The 16,089-nt window shown below is 38.1% G+C and overlaps 1 protein-coding gene across 19 annotated transcripts in view; it reads right to left on the bottom strand.

Annotated features, from left to right (window-relative positions):
• Window positions 1–6,411: 6,411 nt before the first annotated feature.
• The window catches only part of CELF2 (CUGBP Elav-like family member 2), a 552,930-nt gene continuing 543,252 nt past the window's right edge, over window positions 6,412–16,089 (bottom strand). For 17 of the 19 annotated variants that reach the window (XM_032441981.1, XM_032441939.1, XM_032441915.1 and 14 more), the window contains one exon: window positions 6,412–15,098. In XM_032441981.1, coding sequence (XP_032297872.1) covers window positions 14,971–15,098 — 128 coding nt within the window. In that variant the 3' untranslated portion in view covers window positions 6,412–14,970. The remainder of the gene's footprint in view (window positions 15,099–16,089) is intronic. The other 2 variants (XM_032441803.1, XM_032441880.1) reach the window with 1 other exon arrangement.

Here is a 16,089-nt window from a genome sequence, read left to right as displayed (position 1 = left end):
GTGAGCTGCAAAACAAGGTATGATGAGGTCCTCGGGGTTGTGCCACAGGTTGTGCTCATGCCTGTGGAAAGGAAAGCCCATGTCTTTGGCTGCTGGCATCAGACTGACACCTGGTTGAGAAAAAAATGAGTGGGTGGTGAATTCCTATCACCTGCAAGTGGAAGGATCTCGGCCATCTTGGAGCTGCTGCAGTCACTGCTTTGGCTTTGTCATTATGGTGGACATACAGAAGCACCAGTAGCCCTTTATACCAGCAGGAATGTTGTCCAAGTAGGTGCTTCAGAGCATGATATGAGCACAAATACAAGCCTCCCCCCAGGGTATATCCTGAGACTGCTGTGTAACTAGTTATAATGTGCATAAACTAAATGGGCAAGAATTTGTATCTGCTGGAGAACATCTTTCTTAGCACCTTCTGGAAAGTCCTTGCCTCTTTCTTTGTTCCTATTTTGTCATGGAAATAAGACGATGAGTGGGTGGGATACCATAATGTACTGTCTGTCTCCTCAGACTGGAATCGTGTTGGGTTCAGCTACCTGCAGAAGGACAAATGCAAGCCAAGGCAAGTGCAAGATCTACTGTTCACTGATCCATATCTCTCTTGTCAAAGTTGCTGATGACATCAAACTGGGGGGGGAGGGAGGAGGGTGGAAGGGGTGGATAATGGTGGAAAATGACACCAACTGCAGAGTTGCCATGCAGAGGGACCTCAAGGGTGGAGGAAATGGGGTCAGCAGGAACCCTGTGAAACTCAAGAAAGACAAATGCAGAGACCTGCAACTGGGAAGGGAGACCTCACTGTTCTGATACAGGCTGGAGATGGACGGGCTGGGGATCAACTGCTGAAAAGGACCCAGCAGTTGTGGTGTACACTGAAGTGACCATGAGCAGCCCCCGCAGGAATGGAAGCCAACAGTATCTTGGAGTTCTTGAACAGTCCAGGACAAGGGAAGTGATGCCTACCACAAGACACATATTACATCTGTTGGTGTCCTTCACTTTAGGAAAGCTGTGGAAAAACTGGAGGGAGGTTGGAGGCACATAACAGCAGCCCCAGGGTCTGTGAGGAGCTTATCAAGAAGATTTAGCCCAACTTTCTGTAGTGACACATGGCAGGAGTATGAGAAGCAAGAGACATAATTTGAAGCAGGAGTTGTCACCATGAGGATAATCAAGCAGTGTAACAAATTGCCCAAAAAGGCTGTGAAGTTTCATGCTTTTTATTTTATTATTCCTTTGAGCAGGAAGCTCCCAAGTTTGTTTCTCCTCAGCAAGAAGATTAAGGGGATGCTCCAGTGTCTGGCACAGTTGTACAGGGCTCAGAGACCAAGGCTGGAGTAGCAAAAGTGACATGGTGAGAGTCTCCAGCCTCGTCACTAGATCACAACCTAATTTAGAACTATTCTTAATAAAAAACACACAGCTAATTAATTTTTGGCTCTTCACTAAGAGGATCAAACTCCTCTACCACCTCCAGCCTCTGTGCGGGGACAGATGTACACCCAGGTGGCAAAGCAACTCACCTCGGTTACTTTTGAGGCAAGCAAGGGTTTTCTGAAGATCCATAGCACTTGAAGTCATATAATGATGGCATTAATTCCAGAGGTGCTCTATGAATCATGTAAGCACAACTCTTTGGGGTCTAGCTGTTCTGCCATAGGGATATTCTGCATACATCTATTCCCTGGAAAGCAGTCTTAGTGCAGATAGTGGTTCTTTTCTGTACAGTTCCCATTTAGGACCTGTGGGACATCACCTGGGACTCATTTGTTAACAGTAGATTTTCAGCTTCAGACACCTGCAAATGAGACCCCCTAGAGCCCAATTCTGTTTTCTAAACACAGGCACCAATGCCATTTGAGTTGCCCTGGAGCATCCGACATGGATGGGCTCAAGCAATCGAATAAAGGACTGAAAGTGGGATTCACCACACAAACACATACTTTTAACCTTAGGAGTGTTTAGCCAGTTATTTGGAATGTCCTAGCCTATATCACTTCAAAGCCCCTCACAGATGTTCCAGGACATCTCAAACAGCACTAGATTCCTCCAGTGTGACCAACAAATCGAGCCATACTTGCCCACTTTAAGGCAAGCAGAATAACTCTGTTTAACACTGCCTGACATAAGAGCTAAGACTCTTGTCTGATTCTATGATTCTGTGATTGCTGAATCTATAAACACATCAGGAAGGGTCTCTGAATTGGTGTCTTGTCTTGGAAGGCTGGGTAGTCATGCAGGGTTTGACTGACTTGCCTAAGCAGAAGTGCTCCTACTCACTTCTCAAAGCCTGTGGACAAGCAGCAACAATTCCAGACATCTCCTCCCCTCCCTGTCTTAGCCACGTCTCATAGGGCAGGATGAATTTATGTTACCCCTAAGCAGCAGAGACATTTATGGAGTTAGGTAGAGATGCTGCACTGAGGTTAAGGTTCCTGAGCAGCTACACTGATTCCTCAGACCTTTATGGTCTACATCCTAGAGATGGGATTGGGAACCTATGTGGTAGCACTGTGGGATGAAAGAATACCTTTTGCCTTTAAGCTTACATCAGCTTATTGCCTTACTTCTCTTACTGCTGCATATCTGTTTTCATCATATTACCTCTGTAATAAGGCGAGCATTGGGTCAGTTGATAAGCTCAGGCTTTCTATGATTTCCACATCCAGGTATTCCCCAAGTGCTAGTGGGTATATGAGCCAGAATTTCTTTCAGTACGGTCTCTTCAGCATTGAGTTTAGGCTTATGTAGATGGGAAAACTGTTAGCCTTAATGCAGGAAAAGAGAAAATGTAAAGAATTGTCTTCTTTTACATACCTACATTTCAGGAGAAGGATAAAATATCTTCTGGACCAGCTTTGTAGCATCTAATTAGCTACTGCTGCTGTTAAAGACATGGTATTTTCAAGCACGTTGCCCTGGGTGCCTTGGACTGGGAATGGAACAAAGTGCTCTGATTCATTCATGGAAAACTCAAGGACCCCTTAAGCGCTGCAGCAGCATCCCAGACAACAAGGGATGTGCTGTTCTGATTCTCACGTTCATAAAAGACAAACAGGATAATCCAGCTCATAATAGGCTGGTTTGACATTGCTCTTTGGCAAAACAAAGGAAATACTAATATGGGTGTAAAGGAATAGAAGATATTAAAGAAGAGGTAAACAATTAACGCCAATCAACATCCTTTTTAGGCAGGAAAAGTTGTCAAACTTGATTTCATTCTTTGATGTGATTGTATGTTTTGTCTGATAAAAGTAATTGAAAAGATGGAGTATATTCTGACTTTGGTATGTTTGACAGCACAGCAGATCCTGATTAAAATATTAACATTCTACCCTACCAATACAAAGCACATAAAATCGATTAAGAACTGTCTGACATGTCAACAAAGAAGCTGTCAGAGAGGAATCACTATAGGAGAGTATTTTTTAGAGGGGTTCTGCAGGGATCAGTAATAGGTCTGAATGCTATTGAGTGTTTTCACTAATGACCTGAAAGTAAATATTAAAACTGCTGATAACACTGGAAAATAATGAAGAGGAGCAGGAGTTACACAAAAGTGCTCTTAGTACCACTGTAAGCAAGCTTTTATATCCAAAAACAAGCAAGCAGATCACGCACGCAGGGTCCTGGAGCACAGGGATTTATGCATACTAGAGAAGCAGCCCAAAGTAATTCTTCTGAGACAATATTGTGTGGCTTTTGAATGTTACTCCTTGCAAGGGCTGATGCAATCTCTGACTGTAATTCAGAGGAATAAGGGTGAAATCTTTACTTTCTGCGTGTTGCATCACTACACTTCACTTTGAAATAATGCCTCCAGGTGAGTAACCTGAAATCTAGAAAGAACGTCAGGAAAAAAAAAGAAGAAAAAAAATTTTGTAGAAATGTCTTGAAAATTATTCAGGGACCAAAAGGACTGAAAACTTTTTATTATGTATTTGCTGACTTGGTCAAGCAAGGGGAAAATGTCCTAGATGTGAAAGGTGAGACTTGGTGAGGCAAGACAAGAGGAGCAGCTGAATGGGAAAGGGGATGTTCAGTCTGGAGGAGACTGATGGGAGACCTCACCGCTCTCTACAGCTCTCTGAAAGAAGACTGCATGGAGGAAGATGTTGGTCTCTTTTCTCAGCTGATAGGTGACAGGACGAAAGGAGATGGCCTTAAGTTGTACTGGGAGAGGTTTAGACTGGATATTTGAAAGAATTTAATGGTAGTGAGGCATTAGAATGGGCTGCTCAGGGAAGTGGTGGAGCCTCCATCCCTGGAGGTATTTAAGTGACATGCAGCTTTAAGGGATGTGGTTTAGTGATAGATTTGGTACTGTTAGCGGATGGTTGGACTTGGTGATCTTCAGGGTCTTTCCCTGCTTCAGTGATTCTATTATTCTATTTATGGGTCTCTCACTAAGTACTAAAAGCCATGGAGCTGTGAAACATTAGTTTAGGGAGCTGATAAACCCACCAGTGGCTCAATGGGGCTTCACCTCTGGTCTTCCTTCTGCCTCCTTCCCAAGTCCCTCTCCCCATGGACTCCACCCTGTGGCACCACGTGGTGTGGGCAAGCCAAGAGTAAAATCTTGAAGCCATCAGCTGTAGGGACCAGAGATAATGCTGAAGATTTTACCTGGTGTGTCCTCAGGCAGGTTTTCAGAAGGCTAAACCTTGGCCAGCTAAACTTTGTACCAGACGTTAGCCTGTTTTCCAAACCAACGATTCCTCCTTTTGCAATTGATGCACGTCCCACCAGATGTCCCCAGAGCAGCCTGGAGAGGCTGGGACATCACTCCCTCAAGGACTGTCTTCAGGAAACAACTCGCTGGGATTCAAATGTTTCTTTGTTTATGAAATAAAGTCCACCAGACCTATCGCCAGTTGTTTATGCTAAAGAGCACACTCTCATTAATGTTAATGGTGCTTTAGAGCATAAATCCTTGCTAATTGATATAGGAATGCATCCCAGAAGAATTTACATTACTGCTGATTTAGATGATAGATATAAACATGTGAGAGAGAAATATTAGCATTCATGTAAAACAATTAGATTATAAACAGGGTGAATGATTTAGAAAATGACTGCAACTTTCCACCTTCCTTTAATGGACAAGAAATAAAGTCTGCTAATGAGGAAAATCAGGGGGAATATGAATAGGCCAACTAATCACCGCTATTAGTTAGTATCTGTGATGCATCAATCAGCAGGGCTGGGTGGTCCCCATCTATGTTCAGTGCATAGGTGAGATGGACAGGAGCATCCTGCTGCCCACCGTTGTCAGTTCTCCCCCATGGCTTTTCTGGGAGCAGTATTTTAGGGTTACTCGTCCAGCAAGGCTGGCCACCCCATGTCAATACCATTGTCTCAAGGTGCATGAATAGAGAATGATACAAGGAGAGGATAGATTTCCACAATTTAATATTCTTTTTTTTGTTGTTTGTTTGTTTGTTTTTCTTTTTTCCAGATAATATAATGGCATATGAAAAGTGAGGCAGTAATGCAGTTCAAAAGGAAAAAAATAAAAGGAAAGCAACCCCCACTGCTCTCCTGGATCTTTCTGCCAAAGGCTGACATTACTGTAAGTTCACTAAATACAAGCAGTCCAGGCATTTCCATGAAGATCCGAATGTGCAAAAAAGTACAATTCTGTGGCAAATGTACAGCCGGAAAGGAAGAAATATTTTCTTTCATTGTACCCAACGAATTTTCGCTATTAGGCTCCCACTTTAATGCATGGGTTTTGATGCGGAAATGTTTTCCTACAAGAAGGCTCAGATACAGGATACAGTAAAACCACCCGTCCTCCGCAAAAAGATGCTCTGACCTCGAGTGCTGAATCTCTGATTGAGAATACCGAGTTTCTTTTTTACTCTAAACCTATCCAGAACCAAGAGGAAAAAAAGTCACGTACCAAAAAGAAGCATATTACTGTTTGTGGAAGAAATATAGTATTGTTTCATTATATTTTCCAATTTACATATTTTAGCTATTTCATAAATAAATTAGTGCAAAAGCAAGCATGTTTGGTAAGGATAGAAAATTCTGCATTTTAGCATCTTTTGCTGAAGGTCACTGAGAGGTAAGACTTTTTCTCCCCGCACACTAATTTTCAAGGTCTCAGTAATCAATGAAATATATTAAGTGGATTATACAACATTTGCCTGGGTATGGTTAAAGACCACATACCCAGTAAGGTTTCATATAACAAAAACGTGCCCAACCCTATAAACATTTTTATTATTATTATTATTTTTTCCATTTAATGCTCATAAAATTTTACAGACAACAGAATCCTTTCTTAAGCTTTATTTAAGAAATCGAATACTATTATAGTTCAATATATATAAGACACATCCAGTATTGTGTTCCTGATAGCAAGTGCATAGATTTTAAGATATCATTTTTATATTGTAATTCTTTTTTTTTTTTTTTTTTTTGTTACTCAGTAGCATGTTTCATGATCACACAAAGGGATATTCCCAGTGATTTTGCTAAGAGCATGAGAGAAAAAACAGAACACAGCAAAGTAGTGAAACTACAACAGAGATGAGGAACAGAAACAATCAGGCAAACTCTCAGTACAGTCGATTCCTGATAAGTGAATAATCTGATTGCTTGGTCACAATGCTTTATTCACTTATCAGGAATGATTCACACTACATTTTGTTAAACTGTTTTCCTTAGCCTAATACCTAAGAGTCACACTGGGCAAAGGCACACACGCTCTGGCAGGCTATTCTTTAATCAGCAAGTCTGGTGACAGTTTGGTAATTTCCCATGGCGATACACATATAGCTAACAAAGAGACATTTTGCTAACACTGCAAGGTGCCTTACATAATTGAAATTAAAAGCATGCATTTAAGCAGGACAAACTGTTCAGCTGCATCGCTTTAAGGAACTCATTTTTCCCCATTGTTGAAATAACAAAAAAAAAAAAAAAAAAAAAGAGAGAAAAAAAAGAAAAAAAAAAAAGACAGAAAAAATAAAAGAAAAACCTGCCTCTTCCAGCCCTGAGTGTTTGAAAGAAACTCAACTATGGCAAAAGTTTTTTTTCTTTTTTTGGTTTTTCTTTTGGGGAGAAGAACCCCTCACAAATCTCGGATTTCTTTCCTAAAATCATCAAGTATGGGGAAAAAAAATAAAAATAAATTAAAACATCCACAACAGCAATGACGACAAAACCCCAGAGATCAACTCTGATTTATCATTCATGCAAATCCAGACTTAACTTAATCCACTGGCATCAACACAACCAGAACCAGGATCACAAAATCTGACTGTCACGTCCTGCTCCCCTGTCCTCTATAGGCCTCTGTGGTTTTGGATTAAACCTAGGGCTGCAGGGAAGGTGTTAGTTTGGACTCCTGAGAACAGGCCCTACACTTGTGCTTGCTTGGGACACACTAAGGGACATGGCTTGGTGATGGGACTCAACAGGTCAGGCTGACGGTTGGGCTAGAAGGTTCTATGCCAGATTCATCACCTCTATGCCTTCTGTAGAAAAGGGGTATTTTTTTAATTAAAAAAAAAAAAACAACTGCCAACCTTACAAAGAAAGAAAAAAATAGTTCTAGCAATATCAACCAGGCCAATTCTCCACCCAAAAATTCCAAAACTCTTCCAAACACAGCAGCCAAGGTCATGGCTGCAAACCACAGAGCACCCAGCACCATACCCCGTGCCTGGGGCAGTGTGTGTGTGTGAGCCAGAGCCAGAGTGCCAGAGGGACCAGGGGACAGGAGACACGAGGAAGGAGTGTCCATTGGGTCTCATAAGAGCACTTTTAAGTGGTCTTCGTTTCCTGAGCATCACAGAAAATGGGACAAAGGAAAGGGATGTGGGCATATGGCTTGAATTCCAGAGAGCACTTGTCAGTGCTTCTCTCTCCTCCTTGGGTTTGGTTTTTGTTATTGTTTTTTTTTTTTTTTTTAATTTTTATTTTTTTATTATCTTTTTCTCCCTCTCCAAATTATAAACTTTGTGATCAGACAGAGGAGAGAAGAGAGACTTTGTAAACCAGAACAACAGAGAATTTGTCGTGTCTTTTATTCCATCGTGACGGACGTGGGGAAGAGCAGAGAGATTCTCGTAAGGAAAATAAAAAAGAAAGATTATAAGAAATGAAAAAGTGAATAAAAAAGTTGAAAGCCACCTTTACAAAATAAATATACAAACAAATATATATATTTGTAATGCTATTAGCCAGTGCTGGGAATGAGCTGCTTTGTAAGCCCACAGCAAAAACATCATCACCCATTCGAACAACAGGAGAAGTTGAGTTTTGTTTTGTTTTGTTTATTCTTCTCCCACTGGCTTTAACAGAGTCTCTCTGTGCTCACTTGGATTTTATTTTTTAGATTACGATATGTATAACTGCATGTAACAAGCTTGTTCACCTGGTGGGCTTCGGCAGGCTCTCACAGCCCTAGTTAAGATGTGATTAGTTGCTAAGGAGTTTGACAAACACCATATGCCATCAGATTACTGTGCAGTTCGGAAGGAATCCCAGGGCTATATTCTCCTTTTCTTGAATGTTTCATACGCTTCTGAGAAGCGGCGGCACAATCTTTGTTTTGTTTTGGTTGTTTTTTGGTTTTTTTTTTTGAATGATTGGGAAGAATTGATGTCCATAATCTGCATTTTGCAGACTGACTGGCATGTCGGCAAAAAGCTTTTCACATGGCTTCTGATTTCTCCGTGTGTTTGTGTGCATAAGCTTTTACGGTTAGAAGGCTCACAAAAGCTGTCTTCTGTATGACTTTGCAGGAAGCTCATTTAAGGTGCTTCCTGCTCAGATTATCCAAGTGATAAGACATGACTATTGGGGGAGGGGGAGAGAGAAGAAAATCAAAGGAACCGTAACATGGCTAAAAATGTACAAATCCTCTTTTGCCCCCCCAATCAGATATTCACTTAGGTGGAATCGACTGTATCTTTTGTACACAACCAACAAATAGAGGAGAAATAAAATAAAATAATAAAAAATAAATAAATAAATAAAAACAGGAACGTGAAACAGTGAGGTGTGTAGATGTATTACCAACACATAATGACCACCAACAATACAAGACACAAAGTAGAGAGACAAGTATTAGGAAAATGGTTTAATATTGGAGACAGAAGCAAAAAACTGCATCACACAATAACATACGTTACAAAAATAAGTCTGACTGTTTCAACTACACGGTTATGTTCACAATGAGGACAGAAGAATCAGAAAAAACTCTGATCTAAACAGCAAAAAAGCAAACCCCTAACGTTTTAACTAATACATTTATCCACGCAAAGTGACCGAGTACTCCTAATTCTAATTACCTTATTGTGTAACTGCACGATACAGAATAAAAAGTGAAACTTACCGCTTCTGTTAAGACAAAATTCTAAACACTAGATATAAGCAAAGGGAAAAAAAGAAACCAAGCCAAAGTTTTTAATTCTCTAAACAAAACCAACTCTCTTTCTACCGTTCCAGAAATCAAACCTGAAAATCACTCATGATCGAGGGGGCCCACGAGAGTAAGCCACAAAAATTTCCATTTGTTTTTTAATCTCCAGTATAAAAAGTTCCACTGGTACAAAATGCGTTAAGTACAATCAGGTTGTAGAAATAGGAAAGCTTGCTTTTTTTTTTCTTTTTCTTTTTTTTTTTTTTTTTTTTGGCTCAAATTCCATCAAACAACAAAATTCAAATGCATCAATAAAACAGAAACAATACTCAAATGGTCTTACAGTTTCCACTAGATTGCATTAACTTTGGCTTTTCTCAGACAATACTTAAAAACTAGTTTGAAATTCTAAACAAAATGATAGTATCATTAATCTACAAACAACAATTCTCACAGCACAAAAAAAACACGAATACATAGTTTTGTCTTTTTTTTGTCTTTTTTTTCCTTTTTTTTTCTTTTTTTTTTTCCTCATTTTTGTATGACATTATCCAAAAAGGTAATGAAACTACAGGATAGTTTTTTTATTTTTTTTTTTTTGTTAATTAGCACTTAAGATAATAAAAACAGAAACAGTAAAATGATTCCAGAGTAGCACAAGCCAAGGAACTGTAACCCCTATGGTGAAAGAAAGATGAACTTGTTACTCCTTTGAGGACTGCCATTTCATTGCAATCAGCTAATTTGTTGGAAAAAAAGCAACTAGTCTAGTATTCTGATTAGAATTTTGTAAAGCAATTTCCCTTGTTTTTCTTCCTCTCCTATTAGGCCCTTGCACCCTTGCAGCTTTTTCCATTCAATATATTTTGAAAGAGAACTGGTAGATAATTTGTCTCCAAAGAGGCATATGTTTGGCCTTTCATTTTTGTACCTGATTTTTTGAAAAATAAAAATAAAAATCAATATTTCAATATGGACCCATCTCACTTGTCTGGAAATACCAAACTGTCTTTCCTTTCCCACTGCTAAGCCAGTATCTCACGTAGCATAATTTGGGGCACCTGCCTGGGTCTGCAGCCAATGCTGAGTTGCACTGCCCAAGGACCAGAGATGTCACCGCTCTCAGCGGACTGGTAAACCTGCAGGACACACCAGGGCATCTAACAAAGCTTTGGAAATTTATATGATGGGTACAATGAGTAAAAATTAGTGAAACAGTCTAAACAATCCAAATGATGATCTCATATTATATATATATGTACATATATATAATATAACGTACGTGAGATGATAACTTTGAATATGCAAAATTGCTGCAAGTAGTACAAAATAGCCCTCAAAGGGTGTAGGAAGGCCCCAGCAGTAGTAAAAACATGTGAGAAAAGTATAGATCATTTATTTATAAGTGCATGTGCTATAAGAAGGAAACTTTTTTGCATCACTAGAGGCTAGTCCTTTCCATCCCAGGGCTCTACATAAAGAAGCATTTAATTTGGGGATGAGAGACAAGAGTGCACCAGCTGATGTTGTTCAAATAGGGCTTTGTTTTTAAATTGAGATGGCATTGAATAAAATCAGATAGAGCTAGGAAGAAGGCATGGCACTTTATCATCATTAGCAGGTGCTGCTGTTCACACACATTGGATTGGCAACAAATTCACTACACCGGTAGCATAGAACCGAATTTGGTTGTTGGTCACTACTTGTGCGGTAGAAATGCAATCTTATTAGACTTACAAGGCCGTGAAAGGGCAACCAGCATCTCTTTTCTGGTTCCTTACACACAGCTTCCTCCAGCAAACACCCACATCAGTCACAACTGTATTCCCACGGACTACTGGTTGAGTAAAGTTACTCCTCTCTACATGAGTGTCTGCAGGAGCAAGCCGATATATCGCCGTTACAGGTAATGGCAGATAACATCAAACATTACAGTGTATGTAAACTTTATCCATAAAAAGTAGTTTAACTGCAGTGCACGCTGAATTTTCACCCAGGAAGATCTAGTGCATCTGATTTAAGCAAAAGTTCATTTATTTAAATTACAAAAATACTATTATTATTATTATTTTTTCTTTTTCTCCTCAAGGTTTTCAAATGGTGGATTTACCACTCCTTTCTGGGAGTAGTTCACACAATAGATAATTAAAGAATTGTTTTATTTTTTCTTTTTATTTTATTAATACTGAATAGCATATTCCAGCAGCATATTAAAAGCTCTTTAAGAAAAAGACAAAATCCCCAAAATCTAAAAAGGAAAACCACAAGTTAATTATCGTTTTAAATAATTTTAGTTATAGATACAGAAGAAATTTAGACAGCAGTAAAATAATTTTGTCCTTCAGATCTGCCCTGTGCATTGTTCTGATTTCAACCATGTATTAAATAAACCACAAAAAACTAAGTATATATATATTTATATATATATATATATATATAAAAATAAACAGCAAAATGGTGAATGTATAAAAGGTATCAACACTCAAGACAGCTCTGGGTGGAAAGGGTTAAAAGTTCAAAACTTTCTCACCTTAGAGGTTTCCATACAATATGAAGAAAATACATTGTGAGGTTTGCTTTCACAGCATTGATGTGTGCAGAGTGGTTAAAAAAGTGAAACATGGGCACTTGTACAATGTTTTACAAAAAACATCAAAGAGAAATAACAAACAATAACAATTTCAGGCAACAAGACCACAGGATAGCAAGTTAACAAACTTTTTAACCTCTTTTTTTTTCTTTAAATATTAGGGATTTATACAAAACACATAATAAAATACCCATGTTATCAAATTACTTCACACAAGAAACACACTGAAGCTCTAGGAAGAAAGTACCTTTGGAATTTGGCACTATAGTTTCACTGATTTCTTTTTTTTTTTTATTTTTTCTTTAAAAGAAAAACCGATCACATTTTGCTGAACACAAACACATCTAAATTGTCCACAATAAAAAAATGACATCAATGCGTCACAAGCCAACACAAAACTTATTCTGGAATAGTTTGTAACTTTTTTTGTAATTTTTTTTATTTTTTCACATGAAATTCTTTTTTTAAAATTATTTTTATTTTTTAAGCAAACAACTTTTTTTTTTGTTTTTTATTTTTTATTTATTTTGAATCTCATTTATGTTCTCCTTCTTCAAGTAAACCAATTTTAAACTCGTCTTTTATAAACATAGAACACTTAAGACCATAAGACTCATGATGAAACCACAACTTAATTCACAGAAGCACCAACGTAACACATTTTACAGTAACCTTTCTTCTGTACATTGAAACAGTATAAAATATAGGTAATTTCATGTGCATTAAACCATGGATTGTCTAACTGTGAGTCAGTTCAGCAAAAGGTGACACAAGTAGGTAGCATTTGCCCTAAAACAGGGTAAATATTTTCTTATACTAATCTACAAAAAGTGGTTCTATATATATACTTTAATGAGAAAGTGAGCCACCTAAAATGGCCTTATCAAAAAACTTTACACTGCCTGAAAAATGTAAAAACTATTACAGACCTCTAGAGACTTAAAATCAGACAGTTTTATTTCTCAAACTGTTTTGGAAGTAGTCTGTTAGAAACCAACATTCTGTGCCTCTGGACACATATTGCTATTGTCACCAGTGACCAGGCAGAATGCCAATCCCTGTATAATACTTTCAAGTCTGTTTTTTTATTTTATTTTATTTTATTTTTTTTACGAAATGAAAACAAAAAACACAAACAAACAAACAAAAAACCAAAAAAACAACAAAACAACAACAACAAAAAAAAACGAAATCCAAAGGAAAAAGAATAACAAAAAAAATTACAACAAACAAAGAGAGAAAAGAAATAGAAAAAAGGAAAGAAAGAAAAAACACTTTGCCACAGGTTGTCTTTAAATCCTATCGTTAATTTATCTAATAATAAATTTCAGTCTTGCGTGAATGCAGCAATGTTTTGTTTTCACATTGACTTCCCAGAATTCATAGCTAGATGAGGTCACATGCAAATTTCAAAGGTCAAACTAGATCAAAGGTCAGTAGGAGAACCAAATGTGATGTGAGGTCAGAAAGACATCAGAAACAATGACGGGACGATGAAACTTTTTTTTTTGAGACGCCACAGGGACATGCTAGGCAAACGATGGGCTAACGGGCATGGAGATGTCTAGGGAAAAAACAAGGAAGAGGAAAAAAGTTACACAGAATCTATGCAGCACAAAGAAAATCACTTTTGTGGGTGCAGGAGAAAACTAATGCAAATCTTTTTATCAGTAGAGTCTAGGAGTTGTTCGCACAATTTGCATTAACTTACAATACTTGTCAACAATGGCACAATGGAACCCCAAAAGAATCCATCTGAGAGGAGTCAGAGAGAATGGATTCATCTTTGGGGAGAAAGGAGAGGAAAGAACCAGTTTCTACAAACGTAACATAAAGGTACGGGGAGGGAAAAAAAGGGCCAGACAACTGAACTATAAACTCGGTAATGGAAACTACGAACAAAATAACCAGACAAATACAAACAAGAGGATAAAAGCATGAACTGTAAAGGGTGTAGGGTTCAACAATGAAAAAAGCGCCCATTCTTGGCACAATTACTCTAGAGACTACTTCAAAGGATCTAGCTAGCATAGAGAGCTGCTCTTTAGGTATCCAATAAGTTAACAATAGGCAATAAATAACTTCCATTATTTCTGAGGCAGTAAAAATTTTGTATAAAAATAGAAATGCTTTTTACAAATAAAATTTACAGGCCTGTGGCTTTCTTTTTTTTATTATTATTATTAAATTTATCTCTCAAGAAACATCAAGTATTGTCACTTGTTTTATTTTATTTTTATTTTATTTTTATTTTTTTATTTTAAACCCTGTAGCTTTAGAAACAGATCTCTAAATCTTTGTATTTTTTTTACATTAATCCTTTCAAAAAACAAACAAACAAAAAAAAACCCCAAAAAACAAAAAAACAAGAACTTAAAAAAAAAGTGAAATATAAAGACGACCAGTGTAAAATCAGACTAATATATAACAATACGTTGTTTTGAACTGAGAAAAAAAACAAACAACAAAAATCAAATCTTCTCAAAAAACAAGTTGATGTAGTGGAAAGACTTGCTTCAATTTTTTTTTGTTTTTGTTTTTTTTTTGTTGCAAAATAAGTGCTTCAACTGGCATGAGGCCATTTTCTTTAACCTATAAACTGCTGGTGCCACCCTGGTAAAATAGGATCCATCCATAGAAAACAACTTTTATTGTGTGCTAATGGCACCAGGGTTCACAGAGTTAAATTGCACATTTTTTTTTGAGAGAGTGTGTGTGTTGCTTTGAATTTCAAGACATTTTATTTTTTTTAAAAAGGAGATAAATTATGCTGCAAAACAAAATACAGTAACACAACTCAGTAATTACTTGGCGAGGAAATGTGAGCCAAGTGTAATAAGGACAAGTGGGGAAATGGAAGTGGTAACTGTAAAAATAACTGTCTCTTGGTGAAGGTTGGCTATATGTTCTCTCTTAACCCCCCTGCAGAGGACAGGTTTGCTCATGGGACTTACCCTAAGAAAGCTAAAATAAGAGCAGTAAGCATCTGGGGTTAAGATCAGTAAGGTTTGCTGTCATTTTTGGAGCGTTTCAGCTGAACCTTCAAGCGTTTCATGCCAATCTGAAAGCCGTTCATAGCCTGGATAGCAGCTTGTGCAGAGACTGGATTGTCATAGCTAACAAAACCTATGAGACACAGAACGGAGGCGGGAGAGAAAGCGAACTGTAGGTTAGAACAAATTTCAGAATGCTTTTGTTAGGATTTTATTATTGCTATTTGTTCAACACATTCATCTTTCTTTCAATTAGTTGATCACAGTTTATATCCTATTTCCTCTCTCTTTTCCTTTTCCTTCTCCTTTACCTTTATAATATTTCTTTTCTATTTCGGATGTGGTTGTCCTGTTTTGGTGCAATGCAGTTTCCCAATCTGTTTTTTTTTTTTTTTTTTTTTTTTTTTTTAATCCACCTACCTTAGAGACCGTAGATATTTATCACTGTAACACTTTTCACTGTAATATCTACATACATCCCGGTGTATTAGCCCAGCCTGCTGATCTGAAGCTGAAATAGAATACCTGGTTACAGAACGAAAACCCAAACTTGGATGCTTGAGTGCATTTGCACTTCTGAATGTAAGCTCATGAGCACTGGTCCTGGGTGGTATTCAACAGCCATCTCCTTAGGCCCAGGCTAGGACAGTTGCAATGTTAATATTTTGTATTTTTGCAGCTCCTTCCAGTTCAAGATCTCAAGGTACATTAAATGTTAATTAATTCAGCCTGTTGGTCCCAAAAGGGGCATGCAAGGATTGAAATTAAGCAACATCATAAAGACGATGGCAGGACTTGATGAGAACTCCAGATCTTCTGCTCCTCAGTTGTCAGCACTAACTAGAGGGGATAATGCTTGCTCGGGTAATTCAGAATGGCTGGCCTGGCTCAGCTTTCTTTTCCCTGTGAGACTCAAAAAACTCTGTTCATAATGGTCTCAAATCTCCCTGATTCCGGAAGCCCCAAATTCATTTTCATATCTGGGCCTCCCACTTGTAATTGCAAAGCTTGTCTAACTGCTGCTCTGTCTCTGCTCTGGCTAATTACTTCTGCATTCCAGCCTGCTATTATGCACTGGCTTCACAATGCTCCCTCTTCTTTCCACTTGATTTTGCCTTAATACG

Source organism: Coturnix japonica, chromosome 1 (genome assembly GCF_001577835.2).
Source record: "Coturnix japonica isolate 7356 chromosome 1, Coturnix japonica 2.1, whole genome shotgun sequence".
Classification (NCBI taxonomy): domain Eukaryota; kingdom Metazoa; phylum Chordata; class Aves; order Galliformes; family Phasianidae; genus Coturnix; species Coturnix japonica.
Note: the sequence above shows the minus strand (reverse complement) of the source record. Positions and strands in the feature narration are given on the sequence as shown.